This window comes from Salvelinus alpinus, chromosome 7 (assembly GCF_045679555.1).
Source record: "Salvelinus alpinus chromosome 7, SLU_Salpinus.1, whole genome shotgun sequence".
Taxonomy (NCBI): Eukaryota; Metazoa; Chordata; class Actinopteri; order Salmoniformes; family Salmonidae; genus Salvelinus; species Salvelinus alpinus.
Window position 1 is genome coordinate 27,135,442 of NC_092092.1, and position 15,277 is coordinate 27,150,718.

At 43.1% G+C, this 15,277-nt stretch overlaps 2 protein-coding genes across 6 annotated transcripts in view; one reads left to right on the plus strand and one right to left on the minus strand.

The window, feature by feature from the left end:
* Nucleotides 1–1,222, minus strand: part of LOC139580711 (eukaryotic translation initiation factor 2-alpha kinase 1-like) — a 39,280-nt gene extending 38,058 nt beyond the window's left edge. For 2 of the 3 annotated variants that reach the window (XM_071409646.1, XM_071409645.1), the window contains exon 1: nucleotides 871–1,222. In XM_071409646.1, the coding sequence (XP_071265747.1) occupies nucleotides 871–1,039 (169 nt within the window). In that variant the 5' untranslated portion in view covers nucleotides 1,040–1,222. The other variant, XM_071409647.1, reaches the window with a different exon arrangement.
* On the plus strand, nucleotides 56–10,434 carry LOC139580710 (mismatch repair endonuclease PMS2-like). 3 transcript variants are annotated; one of them, XM_071409641.1, is made up of 10 exons: nucleotides 56–713; nucleotides 2,787–2,926; nucleotides 3,057–3,143; nucleotides 3,255–3,357; nucleotides 3,497–3,680; nucleotides 4,641–6,178; nucleotides 6,428–6,595; nucleotides 6,685–6,785; nucleotides 6,941–7,110; nucleotides 8,956–10,434. In XM_071409641.1, the coding sequence occupies exons 1-10, from the start codon at nucleotides 670–672 to the stop codon at nucleotides 9,097–9,099; spliced, it is 2,679 nt and encodes an 892-aa protein (XP_071265742.1). In that variant the 5' UTR covers nucleotides 56–669; the 3' UTR covers nucleotides 9,100–10,434. The 3 variants fall into 3 exon arrangements, with proteins under 3 accessions (XP_071265742.1, XP_071265744.1, XP_071265745.1); XM_071409643.1 differs by having other exon boundaries at nucleotides 57–726; XM_071409644.1 differs by lacking the exon at nucleotides 56–713 and adding an exon at nucleotides 2,073–2,646.
* The last annotated feature ends 4,843 nt before the right edge of the window (nucleotides 10,435–15,277 follow it).

Here is a 15,277-nt window from a genome sequence, read left to right on the forward strand (position 1 = left end):
ATTTTTCCCAGTCGGAGCTCATTTTTTTCTCCTGGGTTCCCAGTTGTTTTGAACGCGGCATTAGCTTTTGGGAAACCGGGCCAGGTAGTTCCAGCTCCAATATCGTCTCTCAGAGCAGTCCTCCCTCGGGGTCTCTATGCTACCGCCTACTGATATGTAATCTCTCAATGTAGTGCATCTCTCAGGAAAAGTGGGGGTTTCGAAAGGAGTGGACGTTTCAGAAGGAACCATATCAGGAGAAGTGGGGTTTTCAAAAAGTGCCAATCAAGATGTCCTTTGTGTTATCGGACTTTAGTCATGGTCTGCAGAGATGACAGTAAGGAATTTCAGTTGTAGCCCAAAACATTTTATATTCACTCACTGTGAGCTTTGTCTTTGAACTTTACCTACCCGTAGCCATGTATGTAACGTTACGTTTTTCGTAAATGCTAGCAAACGTTAGCTACCCTATTATAAAAAGCATTCATTTTACAATGTATTTTATTAAATATTTGAAATAATAATAGAAATATCAAGTCATGGCGGTTCTAGTAGTTATGGAACTCCAGCGCTTCTAGTGTTAAGATTCTTTTCTAAACGCCCACTCTTTTCGATATCCCACTTTTTCTGAGAGATGCAATGCATTGAAAGATGACATTTCAGTAGATGGCAGCATAGAGACCCTGAGGGATGACTACTCTGAGAGATGACGTCGCAACTGAACCCTATTGCAGGTATATTCAGTGGGTAGGTTTGCTGACAACAGGATGACTCCACCCACAGTACTGCCTAGCTAGTTAGATTGAGGCTAGTTAGCACAGCCATATTTGTAGAATCAATTTCGGGTGTCTATCAACTTACTGTCAAATTCAACCTCATCTATCAACTTACTGTCAAATTCAACCTCATCTTCACTGGTGGTCAAATTAAACACACTCCGCTCATGTCTGGTCGTTGTGGTGGTTAGATTTCGGCGAATCAAGGGGTTGATCATGCTGCTGCTACTCGAACTTTCCTCTCTGAGCCCGTTCAGAGAGCTAAACATATTGACGTCGGCCATTTAACTGTGGCATAAATCCATGTCCAACTGTAAGAATACTTAAGCTTTAATATTTTCCATTTCGCATGAACGGTAACTACTTTAAGTAGACGTTATTATCAAATAATATTTACACAAGCTCGCCAGAAGAGTCCCATACGGTCAAGTGTCATCCATTTCGAACAACACACACAGGAAAGAGAGGGGGCGTTGTCTTAAAACAGCATGAGCTGAATATTACGTTCGGTTTAATAATTTCACGTCCACTGTGAAGAGAAATTATGAATCAAGTCTGACTTCATTTGTATCATTATATATTGATGAGATTGTATCACTTTTAAAACGTAACCCTATCCATTCATGTAATCCATTACCGCGGTCTTGTTCGTTTTATTATTTTGCGCTACAAGTCAGACATTCCCTGCAGCATCTCATTTCGTCCCTGATCCTGGCAAGGATGATGATGAAATGTTACAAATCTTTATTGGTGACATACATGTTTTTTTTTCATTAATCAGAAAAAATACAAATTTTAGAGATTTCAAACGAAAACTACAAGTACTGACTTGTTCAATAGTTCACCCCAGAGTCATATATTTAGTCTATATTCTATGGCTTTGGTTAACCCTATGCAAAAAAAGTATTTAGTGGTTCTATTGACTGGCAGACAGCAGGGGATTGGCCTGCTGGATGGTCTTGGCAAGACGGGATACTGCTTTTGTCAAACAACTTTTGACGTTGATTTGACAAAATTTAAATCCTTTCTAGCCATGACCCTGCTTGGACCCTGCGAAACCTAGATAACTGTTGATGCGCATTGCGCACCAACAACTAACAATAAGAGAACGTCATAACACAGGCATAACACAACCCTAAGAGGGTTGAATATAATGTAGGCACTAGCGCAGGGGTGGGCAAACTTTTTGGCTCGAGGGCCACATCGGGATTTTGAAATTCAACGGAGGGCCGTATTTTTGGGGGGACTAATTGTTTGTTAAAATCTATTTGTGGGGCCTCCAGAGTGGCGCAGCAGTCTAGAGAGGGTGGTGTAGTGGGGGGGGAAGGAAAGTGGTGTCTAGTGCTCTATTTCACTAGTCTTACAGGAACAGGACCAATGGAGAGAATTTAATGTACGGTAGGTAGGCCGTGACTGTCCTCACACTCCAGTACAGTAGGTGGCAATGTATGCACATTAAAGTTGGATGCGATCCGCTTAACCAACCCCGACGAGGAAGAGCAAGAGCTCTGCTCGTGTTCTCTGCGCAGAATCAATCGTGATTCATCCAAAACAAGCGCGCGGATAGATGGATGTCAACATGAGGAGGAAGAGGACTACCTTTGTTTTCATTGCAGCCACTTCAATCTAAATCACGGTTTACTGATTTTTGTTGTTGCGACAACTGAATTCTGTGAACTTAACGTTAAGTTTTCTTACTCGCTGACAACATGTATGACAGCTAGCTAGCTTGTTTGTCAGACGCTGGCCATCTAGTTGTAGCCGGAATTTGGTTTGATGAAAGGGTGCTACCAGAGAAAACAGAATCAACAAACAGAATATAGACCTTATACAGACAGGCAGTGCACCAGCTAGGGTGTTTTCTTCAAACAGTCGAGATGACGGATGCAAGGTGAGAGGAGTATCCATCTACATGTTTCCTTGTTCATTGATGTTACACTCAACTGCAAGGAAACATAATTGTGTAGAATGAAAACACCTGCATACGTGTACCAAAGCCATTTGTGTCATGATGATTATATTTCATAACAGCTCTGAACCAGCTGGAACCATCAAGGCCATTGACAGGCACTCTGTGCATCAGATCTGCTCTGGACAAGTTGTGTTGACCCTGGCTACAGCTGTCAAGGAACTGGTTGAAAACAGTATTGATGCAGGGGCCACCAATGTTGGTAAGTGCTTTGCAAATACTGTACTGTAAATCGACTGTGGATGTAGTATGGTTTCTGTTTTGGAAATGCGTTGTTGTTGATGTTGCACAAATCCAAAATATGGAGAGTTGTTTCCACCTCATATCTGTAGACATTAAATTGAAGGACAGCGGAACAGAGCTTGTGGAAGTGTCTGACAACGGCAAAGGAGTGGAAGAGGTTAATTTTGAAGGACTAAGTGAGTAACACCATTTATCTGCCAATTGTATGTTTGTATATTGCATACTGTAGTATACTGTATTTATTGGACACTGTACTCAGGCCCTTGATTTTATCCTCCTGCCCACAGCCTTGAAGCACCACACATCGAAGCTGAAGGATTTCTCTGACCTTATCCACGTGGAAACATTTGGCTTCCGAGGGGAAGCCCTCAGCTCTCTTTGTGCCCTCAGGTAAAGCTGTGTTCTATCTCTCTATATCTCCTGGATGGATAGAGAGTATAACATAGTTGAACTTATTCTAAGAGTCAGATGCAAGTTCCCTACTTTCCTCTGCAGTATTATCAGCTGACCTCCTCTCTTCTCTCCCCAGTGACCTCAGTGTTGTGACCTGTCATGAGGCTGCCCAGGTGGGCACCAAGCTGGTGTTTGACCACAACGGTCACCTGACCCAACGGTCACCCCACCCCAGGCAGCAGGGCACCACAGTCAGCCTGTCGCAGCTCTTCTACACCCTGCCTGTCCGACACAAGGAATTCCAACGCAACATCAAAAAGGTCAGTTATTTTCAAATCAAAATCAAATTTATTTATAAAGCCCTTCTTACATCAGCTGATTTCTCAAAGTGCTGTACAGAAACCCAGCCTAAAACCCCAAACAGCAAGCAATGCAGGTGTAGAAGCACGGTGGCTAGGAAAAACTCCCTAGAAAGGCCAGAACCTAGAGGGGAACCAGGCTATGAGGGGTGGCCAGTCCTCTTCTGGCTTTGCCGGGTGGAGATTATAACAGAACATGGCCAAGATGTTCAAATGTTCATAGATGACCAGCAGGGTCAAATAATAATAATCACAGTGGTTGTCGAGGGTGCAACAGGTCAGCACCTCAGGAGTAAATGTCAGTTGGCTTTTCATAGCCGATCATTCAGAGTATCTCTACTGCTCCTGCTGTCTCTAGAGAGTTGAAAACAGCAGGTCTGGGACAGGTAGCACGTCTGGTGAACAGGTCAGGGTTCCATAGCCGCAGGCAGAACAGTTGAAACTGGAGCAGCAGCACGACCAGGTGGACTGGGGACAGCAAGGAGTCATCAGGCCAGGTAGTCCTGAAGCATGGTCCTAGGGCTCAGGTTCTCCTAGAGAGAGAAAGAAATAAAGAGAGAGAGATAATTAGAGAGAGCATACTTAAATTCACACAGGACACTGGATAAGACAGGAGAAATACTCCAGATATAACAGACTGACCCTAGCCCCCTGACACATAAACTACTGCAGCATAAATACTGGAGGAAATGAGTCACTAGTCAGCCATATTCGTTTGGATCTACACTGAGTGGTGTGTCATGCTGTGGTTGGACAGTACATTACTCAATCACAACAACACAATTGACTAAAATAACAGCACTCCTTTAAAAGGAATGTCAACACACTACTTTGACTGGTTGTATTCTACTGTTTGTATTTTCTTCAGTACTGGTTTAGGGAATGCATAAAGTATTGTGCTCTCACTTTGTATGTGTGCAGGAATACACCAAGATGATTCACGTGCTCCAGTCCTACTGCATCGTCTCTACAGGGGTTCGTATCACCTGCACCAACCAGACGGGACAGGGCAAACGCACCCCGGTCCTCTGCACCAGCGGCAAACAGAGCATGAGGGATAACATTGGAGCCATATTTGGCCCCAAACAGTTGCAGAGTCTGCTTCTATTCCAGCAGCTCTCCCCAACAGACAACATCAAGGAGGATTATGGACTGAGTAATGCAGACCTACCCAAAGACCTCTTCACAATCTCCGGTTTTGTGTCGCGAGGGGATCATGGTGTCGGGAGAAGTGCCACAGACAGACAGTTCTTTTACATCAACAACCGACCGTGTGATCCTTCTAAGGTCTCCAAGGTTGTGAATGAAGTGTATCACATGTTTAACAGACATCAGTATCCATTTGTTGCATTGAACATCACTGTTGCCTCAGAGTGTGTGGATGTGAATGTCACTCCAGACAAGCGTCAGATCTTCCTCCAGGAGGAGAAGCTCCTGCTAGCCATCATGAAAAGCTCTCTCATCGCCATGTACGAGACTGGAGTCAACAAGATCAGCCTGAACCACATGTCCTACTCCACCACCAGTAAACACACTTTACAAGATTCCTACAGACCAGCAGAGCCTCCATCTGATATGGAAGGATGCCAGGTTCCATCATCTGAGATGGCTCCTGAAGCTGGAGATGATTCAGAATCTGTTATACCAAGCCCCCAGCCTTTTCTCAACTTGGCTGGATTGAAGGCTGCTTTCTCCATGCACAACAGCCCAGGCAGTGGGTCCAAGTCGAGCGCTACTAAAGCTGCTAACACTGGTCCAACCCAGAAGAAACTGCAGTCTTTCTTCGGAGGCTCTGACAAGAGTCAGAACACACACGGGCCAAGTTTACAATCTCCTTTGAAATCCAGTCGAGGTGCAGTGAAATGTTCCCCTGTGGGGAGGTCTGTGCTGGAGGGGTTCAGGTATGGAAGGACGCCGAACAGCGACGTAGACTCTGGCAGAGAGAGCGTCCTGTCAGAGCACAGCTTCCCCACAGCCACCCCAGAGAGTCTCTATGCTACTACAGGGTCAGAGTTCAACTCACCAGACATCACAGTAGATGACGAACCCATTATAAAAAGCGAGGCACTCGATGAACCCTTCAATGAGGAACGCACAGTTGCTAAGCACTTCGACCGGCCGATTGAACAACGTATTTCAGAGACGTCTGTGGAGATGAGCTTCAGTCCCAACGCCAAGAAGGCCAAACTAGAGGATGGTCAGTTCTCCTCGGAGTACAAGACCACACATTCAGCCAGTTCTGAAGGATCCTCTGGGTCTAATGTGGACGCACCAGTCTGTGTACAGAAGAGGGCAGTGCCACTGCAGTTCTCTGTACAGGAGCTGTTTGGGAGGGTGAGAAGGCTACAGGAACAGCGTAGAGAGAAGGCTGAAGACGGGCTGCGCTACAGACGCTTCAGAGCCAAAATCAGCCCTGGAGAGAATCAGAGTGCTGAGGATGAGCTGAAGAAAGAGATATGGTGGGAATTTAACTGCTATTTTTGGTTATTGTTGGTTAATTGTAAGGACAATATTTTTTCCCTGACCACTATGTTTGACCTTTTATCTCCATAAAAGAAAGTGGCACAATTTAATCTTATTTTTTTATTGCATTTCTGAACCAATTTTTAGGTGCACGTTGCCTTCGTCAGGGTCGACATAACAATATGATTATTATCGAGTTATTATACTTAAATCCGTTGAAATGTTCCCATCTGTAATCCCCATAGCAAAGACAGTTTTAAGGACATGGAGATAATCGGACAGTTTAACCTGGGCTTCATCATAACTAAGCTCAACTCTGACATCTTCATGATAGACCAGCACGCCACCGACGAGAAGTACAACTTCGAGATGCTTCAACAACACACTGCACTGCAAGGACAGAGACTCATTGTGTAAGAAATCACTGACATTCACCACCACTTTTATATAGGTAACTTAACTCATTTTGTGTTAAACTTATTGGTTTTTATGGTGTTCTCAGTCCACAGAATCTCCACCTCACAGCAGTCAGCGAGAACGTTCTCATGGAGAACCTTGAGATCTTCAGAAAGAATGGCTTTGATTTCCTCATAGATGAAGAGGGTAAGAAAATTTGAAAACAACACTCCTATATTTAGTGGGGTAAAATATACCTTGCCATAAGAAATTAGAATTACACTCTCCAAAAGGTAGATTTCAAACTAGCATGGCTCCTATCCGTTTTCTGATTCTGAATTCCATTGCGCTCTGTGTTCCAGCCCAGGTGATGGAGCGGGTGAAGCTGGTGTCCCTGCCAACCAGTAAGAACTGGACATTTGGTCCGGGGGACATCGAGGAGCTCATCTTCATGTTGAGTGACAGCCCAGGGGTCATGTGTCGACCGTCTCGTGTCAGGCAGATGTTCGCCTCCAGGGCCTGCAGGAAGTCGGTAAGTGGTTGTTACAGTTGAAGTCGGATGTTTACATACACCTTAGCCAAAAACATTTAAAACTGTTTTTCACAATTCCTGACATTTAATCCTAGTAAAAAATTCCCTGTCTTAAGTCAGTTAGGATCACCACTTTATTTTAAGAATGTGAAATGTCAGAATAATAGTAGAGAATAATTTATTTCAGCTTTTATTTCTTTCATCACATTCCCAGTGGGTCAGAAGTTTACATGCACTCAATTAGTATTAGGTAGCATTGCCTTTAAATTGTTTAACTTGGGTCAAACGTTTTGGGTAGCCTTCCACAAGCTTCCCACAATAAGTTGGGTGAATTTTGTCCCATTCCTCCTGACAGAGCTGGTGTAACTGAGTCAGGTTTGTAGGCCTCCTTGCTCGCACACACTTTTTCAGTTCTGCCCACAAATGCTCTATGGGATTGAGGTCAGGGCTTTGTGATGGCCACTCCAATACCTTGACTTTGTTGTCCTTAAGCCATTTTGCCACAACTTTGGAAGTATGCTTGGGGTCATTGTCCATTTGGAAGACCCATTTGCGACCAAGCTTTAACTTCCTGACTGATGTCTTGAGATGTTGCTTCAATATATCCACCAAAGTTTCCTCCCTCCCATCTATTTTGTGATGTGCACCAGTCCCTCCTGCAGCAAAGCACCTCCACAACATGATGCTGCCACCCCTGTGCTTCCCGGTTGGGATTGTGTTCTTCGGCTTGCAAGCCTCCCCCTTTTTCCTCCAAACATAACAATGGTCATTATGGCCAAACAGTTCTATTTTTGTTTCATCAGACCAGAGGACATTTCTCCAAAAAGTGCAATCTTTGTCCCCATGTGCAGTTGCAAACCGTAGTCTGGCTTTTTAATGGCGGTTTTGGAGCAGTGGCTTCTTCCTTGCTGAGCAGCCTTTCAGATTATGTGGATATAGATACTTTTGTACCTGTTTCCTCCAGCATCTTCACAAGGTCCTTTGCTGTTGTTCTGGGATTGATTTGCACTTTTTGCACCAAAGTACGTTCATCTCTAGGAGACAGAACACGTCTCCTTCCAGAGAGGTATGACAGCTGCGTGGTCCCATGGTGTTTATACTTGTGTACTATTGTTTGTACAGATGAACGTGGTACCTTCAGGAGTTTGGAAATTGCTCCCAAGGATGAACCAGACTTGTGGAGGTCTACAATTTATTTTCTGAGGTCTTGGCTGATTTCTTTTGATTTTTCCATGGTATCAAGCAAAGAGGCACTGAGTTTGAAGGTAGGCCTTGAAATACATCCACAGGTACACCTCCAATTGACTCAAATGATGTCAATTAGCCTATCAGAAGCTTCTAAAGCCATGACATAATTTTCTGGAATTTTCCAAGCTATTTAAAGGCACAGTCAACTTAGTGTATGTAAACTTCTGACCCACTGGAATTTGTGATACAGTGAAATAATCTCTAAACAATTGTTGGAAAAATGTGTTGTGTCATGCACAAAGTAGATGTCCTAACCGACTTGCCAAAACTATAGTTTGTTAACAAGAAATTTGTGGAGTGGTAGAAAAACTAGTTTTAATGACTCCAACCAAAGTGTATGTAAACTTCCGACTTCAACTGTATATGTTTTTGTGATGTATTAATGTGATTGACTTGTGATTTAATGAGTTGTATGATTTAACCACTAAATAAGAATTATTAGTACAAATACACCAGTTATAATGTATGTTATGCAGTGATTGAATGTGTAAATGTTTGTTTGGTATTTTAAACATACTTTTGCACTAGGTTTCCAACGACACAATTTTAATTTGTGCCCTGGTCCAATGATGCTATGTACTCTGTCTCCCACGTAAGGTGATGATCGGTACTGCTCTGAGCACCAGTGAGATGAAGAAGCTTGTGGTTCATATGGGGGAGATAGAGCAGCCTTGGAACTGTCCACATGGCAGACCCACTATGAGACACCTTGTAAACTTGAACATCATCTCAGAAGACTGAAGTTTACATTGGTTTCTCAACTCAGCTGGACCAGCTCAAACAGATACACTGAATACCTCTCTAAACAGTGTTGGCCTGCTCTTATCTGAATAGACACTAGGCTGCTTTTCACCCCCAAAACATTGACTAACTCATTATGTAAAACCAAGCACTGTTAGGTATTTTTTTTGTCAAACAATCTTAACGTTTAATCAATTTGACACTGCATGTTCATGTTCAGCCTTCATATTTGTTTTATATTTCTACAAATTTTATTATTTTAAGTACGCATTCAATAAAATAATCCGAACACAAATGCTCTGACATTATAATTTCAGTACATAAGCCCAACTTGAATAGAACAATATTTTGTTGGTGTTTGTACTGTAAATACTTTCTTGACATACTGAGGATTCCGTACTGAGCTCCTTAGCATGGTATGTTTACGGAACTGCATCGGCTGGATGACCAAGTGAAATTGCAAAAGGGGTTAAAAAGAAAAAACCTGAGAAAACGACTCACAAACAGTCATAAGTCAATTTTTGCCATTTGGCTCCCAAGCTGGTGTTGTCTTGGAACCACACGTTGTAGATCAGGGGTGTCAAACTCGTTCCATGGAGGGCCTATGCCGTGTTCAAATGCTAATCGACTTGCTGAATTGTTGAATGCGGCACGTGCATATCTATAACCAGTTAGCAAGTCGGACATTTCAGAGGTTCCTAGTTCCGACTAACATGTGAACGTGGCATTAGTGTCTGCAAGTTTTTGTTTCCAATTAAGCTCTAGACAACCAGGTGTGGAGAGTTTATTACTAATTAGTGTCCTTAATCAACCAAGTTCAAGGGAGGGACAGAAACCCGCAATCACTCTGCCCTCCGTGGAATGAGTTTGACACCTGTGTTGTAGATGAAGAGTGGGATAGGACACAGATTTAATGACAACCACCATTCACTGACAAACAATTTGAGAGAAGTGATGGTCTCTGGTCTTCCTAATATTATTGTCCAAAGGTAAACCATTGCTCATCATTCGCCTCTCTCTCTGAACATGAAACAATGCCTCCATATTGTTTTGTTTTTTCCATAATAAATTAAGCATACATTGCTCAGCCTGCTAACTACATGATCAATGAAAGCAATCTGCTCACTCAGGTATGATGAAGAAAAGTATCAAGAGCAGTTCCATGGTGAAGGTGTGGCATATTTTGTCTTTAAGGTATTTCAGTATTTCATTATGCCATTTCCATATTGTGTCTATATCACATTGTATCCTGAACATAAATATAAATGCAACATGTCAAGTGTTGGTCCCATTTTTTATGAGCTGAAATAAAAACATTCCATATGCACAAAAAGCGTATTTCTCTCAGATTTTGTGTACAAAATTGTTTACATCCCTGTTAGTGAGCATTTCTCCTTTGCCAAGATAATCCATCCACCTGAAAACTGTGGCATAACAAAAATTGGATTAAACAGCATGATCATTACACATGTGCACTTTGTGCTGGGGGCAATAAAAGGCAAATGTCCAACAGAGCTGTTGCCAGAGAATTGAATGTTAATTTCTCTACCTCTAATAATCTGCCTCCGACATTGTTTTAGATAAATTGGCACTACATCCAACCGGCCTCACAATCGCAGACCACATGTAACCACCCCAGCCCAGGACATCCACATCCGGCTTCTTCACCTGTGGGATCGTCTGGGGGGAGGGGGGTGCAGAGGAGTATTTCTGTCTCTAATAAAGACCTTTTGTGTGGAAAAACTCATTCTGATTGGCTGGGCCTGGCTCCCCAGTGGGTGGACCTGGCTCCCAAGTGGGTGGGCCTATGCCCTCTGAGGCCCACCCATGGTTGCGCTACTGCACAGTTGTGAAATCCATAGATTAGGACCTAATTTATTTCCATTGACTGATTTCCTTCTTTGAAGTGTAACTCAGTAAAATCTTTGAAATTGTTGCATGTTGCATTTATATTTTTGTTCAGGATATAAGATCTTTTAAATATTTTTGTTTATTTCACCTTTATTTAACCAGGTAGGCTAGTTGAGAACAAGTTCTCATTTACAACTGTGACCTGGCCAAGAAAAAGCAAAGCAGTGCGACACAAACAACAACACAGAGTTACACATGGAATAAACAAACACACAGTCAATAACACAATAGAAAAAAAGTATATGTACAGCGTGTGCAAATGAGGTAAAATAAGGGAGGTAAGGCAATAAATAGGCCATAGTGGCAAAATAATTACAATTTAGCAATTTAAACACTGGAGTGATAGATGTGCAGAAGATGAATGTGCAAGTAGAGATACTGGGATGCAAAGGAGCAAAAAAAAAATGTATGGGGATGAGGTAGTTGGTATTTACAGATGGGCTATGTACAGGTGCAGTGATCTGTGAGCTACTCTGACAGCTGGTGCTTAAAGTTAGTGACGGATATATGAGTCTTCAGTGATTTTTGCAATTTGTTAAAGTCATTGGCAGCAGAGAACTGGAAGGAAAGGCAGCCAAAGGAGGAATTGGCTTTGGGGGGGTGACCAGTGAAATATACCTGCTGGAGCGCGTGCTACGGGTGGGTGCTGCTATGGTGACCAGTGAGCTGAGATAAGGTGGTGCTTTACCTTGCAAAGACTTATAGATGACCTGGAGCCAGTGGGTTTGGCGACGAGTATGAAGCGAGGCCCAGCCAACGAGAGCATACAGGTCACAGTGGTGGGTAGTATATGGGGCTTTGGTGACAAAACAGATGGCTCTGTGATAGACTGCATCCAATTTGCTGAGTAGAGTGTTGGAGGCTATTTTGTAAATTACATCGCCGAAGTCAAGGATCTGCAGGATAGTCAGTTTTACGAGGGTATGTTTGGCAACATGAGTGAAGGATGCTTTGTTGTGAAATAGGAAGCCGATTCTAGATTTAACTTTGGATTGGAGATGCTTAATGTGAGTCTGGAAGGAGAGTTTACAGTCTAACCAGACACCTAGGCATTTGTAGATGTCCACAGAATCTAAGTCAGAAAGATGCATTACATTACATGATGCCTAAAATTAAATAGCAAACATGACATCAAATCAATAAGCTTTGTTTTTCTTCCAAAGGGTATGTTTTCAGAAGGTTTTTCTTCCAAAGGGTATGTTTTCAGAAGGATTTTCTTCCAAAGGGTATGTTTTCAGAAGGATTTTCTTCCAAAGGGTATGTTTTCAGAAGGATTTTCTTCCAAAGGGTATGTTTTCAGAAGGATTTTCTTCCAAAGGGTATGTTTTCAGAAGGATTTATGCATGGACATGGTGTGTACACCTGGGAAGATGGAGTGAAATATGATCTATTTTGGTCCACCACCTTTAGGAGATACAGAATTTCTTAGTTATTCTTATACTACAGATGTGATCTGTGAACCATTGATTCTCATCATTTGACAGGGGAGTTTGCATTAAATGTGCCTATGGGTCATGGGAAATACACCTGGCTGGACAGTAGGTGTTATGAGGGAGAGGTGTGCAGTGGAATCCGCCATGGTGTGGGAACATACAGAGGTGCTACTACCTCAGTAATATACATAGTGGCATCACGGCAAAAGACACAGAAAGGTATGATCCTGTTGAATTCTTGAGCAAGTCAAATAAACCTGCACCTCTTCCGCTGCCTTTTTAATGCGGGCTTATTGCTTAATTTACAGTATTTGTTTGTTTATTAGGGTGCAATATACTATAACCAGGAAGTGACGTCCTGGTATGAAGGAGACTGGGTGAACAGTAACAGAGAGGGATGGGGAGGCCGATGGTAGGTGAACTTCTGTTTAGACTGTGTTACACATGAATGAGCTCCCATCAAATGTGTTCTTATGTTTAAATTATATCAGTGTCGTACACCTTGCATGTGTTCTCTCTGCTGCCAAAGGTACCCATCTGGGAACTTGTATGAGGGCCAGTGGAGGAATAATGTGAGACATGGAGAAGGCAAGAGGAAGTGGCTGCAGCTGGGTCAGCAGTACAGAGGGATATGGGAGAATGGGGTCCAGGTAGTTTAAACCATATCATCCCCATCTGCCATGACATGATAGATGAATAAACCCATTATTTTGCTTTGAGAAAGACATGGTTAGTGTAACTTCACGTAAAACTGATAAATGACTGGTAAATCCTCCTCTCTCTCTAAGCATGGACAGGGGATCCACACATGATTCCTGAGGAGAGTGCCTGGCTCTCAGTACCCCCTGAGGAATGAGTACACTGGAGACTTTGTCCAGGGGCTGAGGCATGCCCATGGCAGCTTCTACTACAGCCGCGGGCTCTTGACAAAAGAGAGTGGAAGGACAACAAAAAACATGGACAGGTGAAGGGGAAAAAAACACTTCCTACTTCCATAGAGCAATCATTCTAATTGAGTAGATGTTAATGTGGAGTGGAAATAAGATCTCTTTGAACATTCTGGTTAAAGTTTATTGTAAAAAATGGGCGCATATTTGAAGGGGAGCTTGTGGACGACCACACGGCAGAGTTCCCCGCGTTTTGCCTGGAAGGTTCAAACACCCCTGATCTGAGTGGGATAAAAACACACACTCCCCCGTTCTGAGGACGGTAAGCACACCAAGTCCCTCTGAAAATACAGTTGAAGTCAGAAGTTTACATACACTTAGGTTGGAGTCATTAAAACTCGTTTTTCAACCACTCCACAAATTTCTTGTGAACAAACTAGTTTTGGCAAGTCGGTTAGGACATGTACTTTGTGCATGACGCAAGTAATTTTTCCAACAATTGTTTACAGACAGATTATTTCACTTATAATTCACGCGTTCTGTCTCCTAGAGATGAACGTACTTTCGTGCGAAAAGTGCAAATCAATTCCAGAACAACAGCAAAGGACCTTGTGAAGATGCTGGAGGAAACAGGTACAAAATAATCTATATCCACAGTAAAACGAGTCCTATATCGACATAACCTGAAAGGCCGCTCAGCAAGGAAGAAGCCACTGCTCCAAAACCGCCATAAAGAAGCCAGACTACGGTTTGCAACTGCACATGGGGACAAAGATTGCACTTTTCTGGTCTGATGAAACAAAAATAGAACTGTTTGGCCATAATGACCATCATTATGCTTGGAGGAAAAAGGGGGAGGCTTGCAAGCCAAATAACACCATCCCAACCGTGAAGCACGAGGGTGGCAGCATCATGTTGTGGGGGTGCTTCGCTGCAGGAGGGACTGGTGCATTTCACAAAATAGATAGAATCATGAGGGAGGAAACTTTGGTGGATATATTGAAGCAACATCTCAAGACATCAGTCAGGAAGTTAAAGCTTGGTCGCAAATGTGTCTTCCAAATGGACAATGACCCCAAGCATACTTCCAAAGTTGTGGCAAAATGGCTTAAGGACAACAAAGTCAAGGTATTGGGGTGGCCATCACAAAGCCCTGACCTCAATCCTATAGAGCATTTGTGGGCAGAACTGAAAAAGCGTGTGCGAGCAACGAGGCCTACAAACCTGACTCAGTTACACCAGCTCTGTCAGGAGGAATGGGACAAAATTCACTCAACTTATTGTGGGAAGCTTGTGGAAGGCTGATTGGTATAATCAGCTTTCAGTCAAATGCCACATTTATAGGTAATCTCACATGGCAAATTCTAGCAATTGAGACAAACCCATGTCCAAAAATTATTCAATCAATAATATTTTTCTACCCAGATGGGTAAATCCAAGGAGTCTCCAGCTGTCTACACCTGAAGAGGTGGACCCCAGTCTCAATGCAGCAGGCAACCTCAAATCACAGACCGGTTGAGGGGTCATCTTTTACTGTACCCACATATCCGTATAGCCCAATTTACATTGTTTAGCTGGTCACGTCTTCGCGGTATTGTTGAAAGTGTATTCCTGTGTTTCAGGTGGTGGGTCAGCAACCCACTCATCAGACACTGAGGACTCAGGGATCACCATGGTAGCCCCACCTATATCAGCAGTGGAAGCTAGAGTCACATCACCCTCCCCGTGATCATCCCCCCAGCACAGGTAGATTACACACAAGTATATTACACAACTAATTTGATGACCTCCGAAAATCACGGTTCATCCCCAACCACCCCTTCACCCATAGCAACTCGCTCAGAGGGCCCTCTTGTCATGTGTTGATGAAACTTTGAGTGGTGAGGGGATCAATAAATGCATCAACTTCAGGACTCATGACTTAAGTTATGCAATTTGTTCCACATT

Excerpts from the sequence above, each read along its gene's own strand:
- LOC139580710 (XM_071409641.1), top strand. The coding sequence starts at position 670 with ATGACTACTCTGAGAGATGACGTCGCAACTGAACCCTATTGCAG. Across the intron at positions 714-2,786 it reads GCAACTGAACCCTATTGCAG|CTCTGAACCAGCTGGAACCA; the intron begins GTATATTCAGTG and ends ATTTCATAACAG. Across the intron at positions 6,179-6,427 it reads GAGCTGAAGAAAGAGATATG|CAAAGACAGTTTTAAGGACA; the intron begins GTGGGAATTTAA and ends TAATCCCCATAG.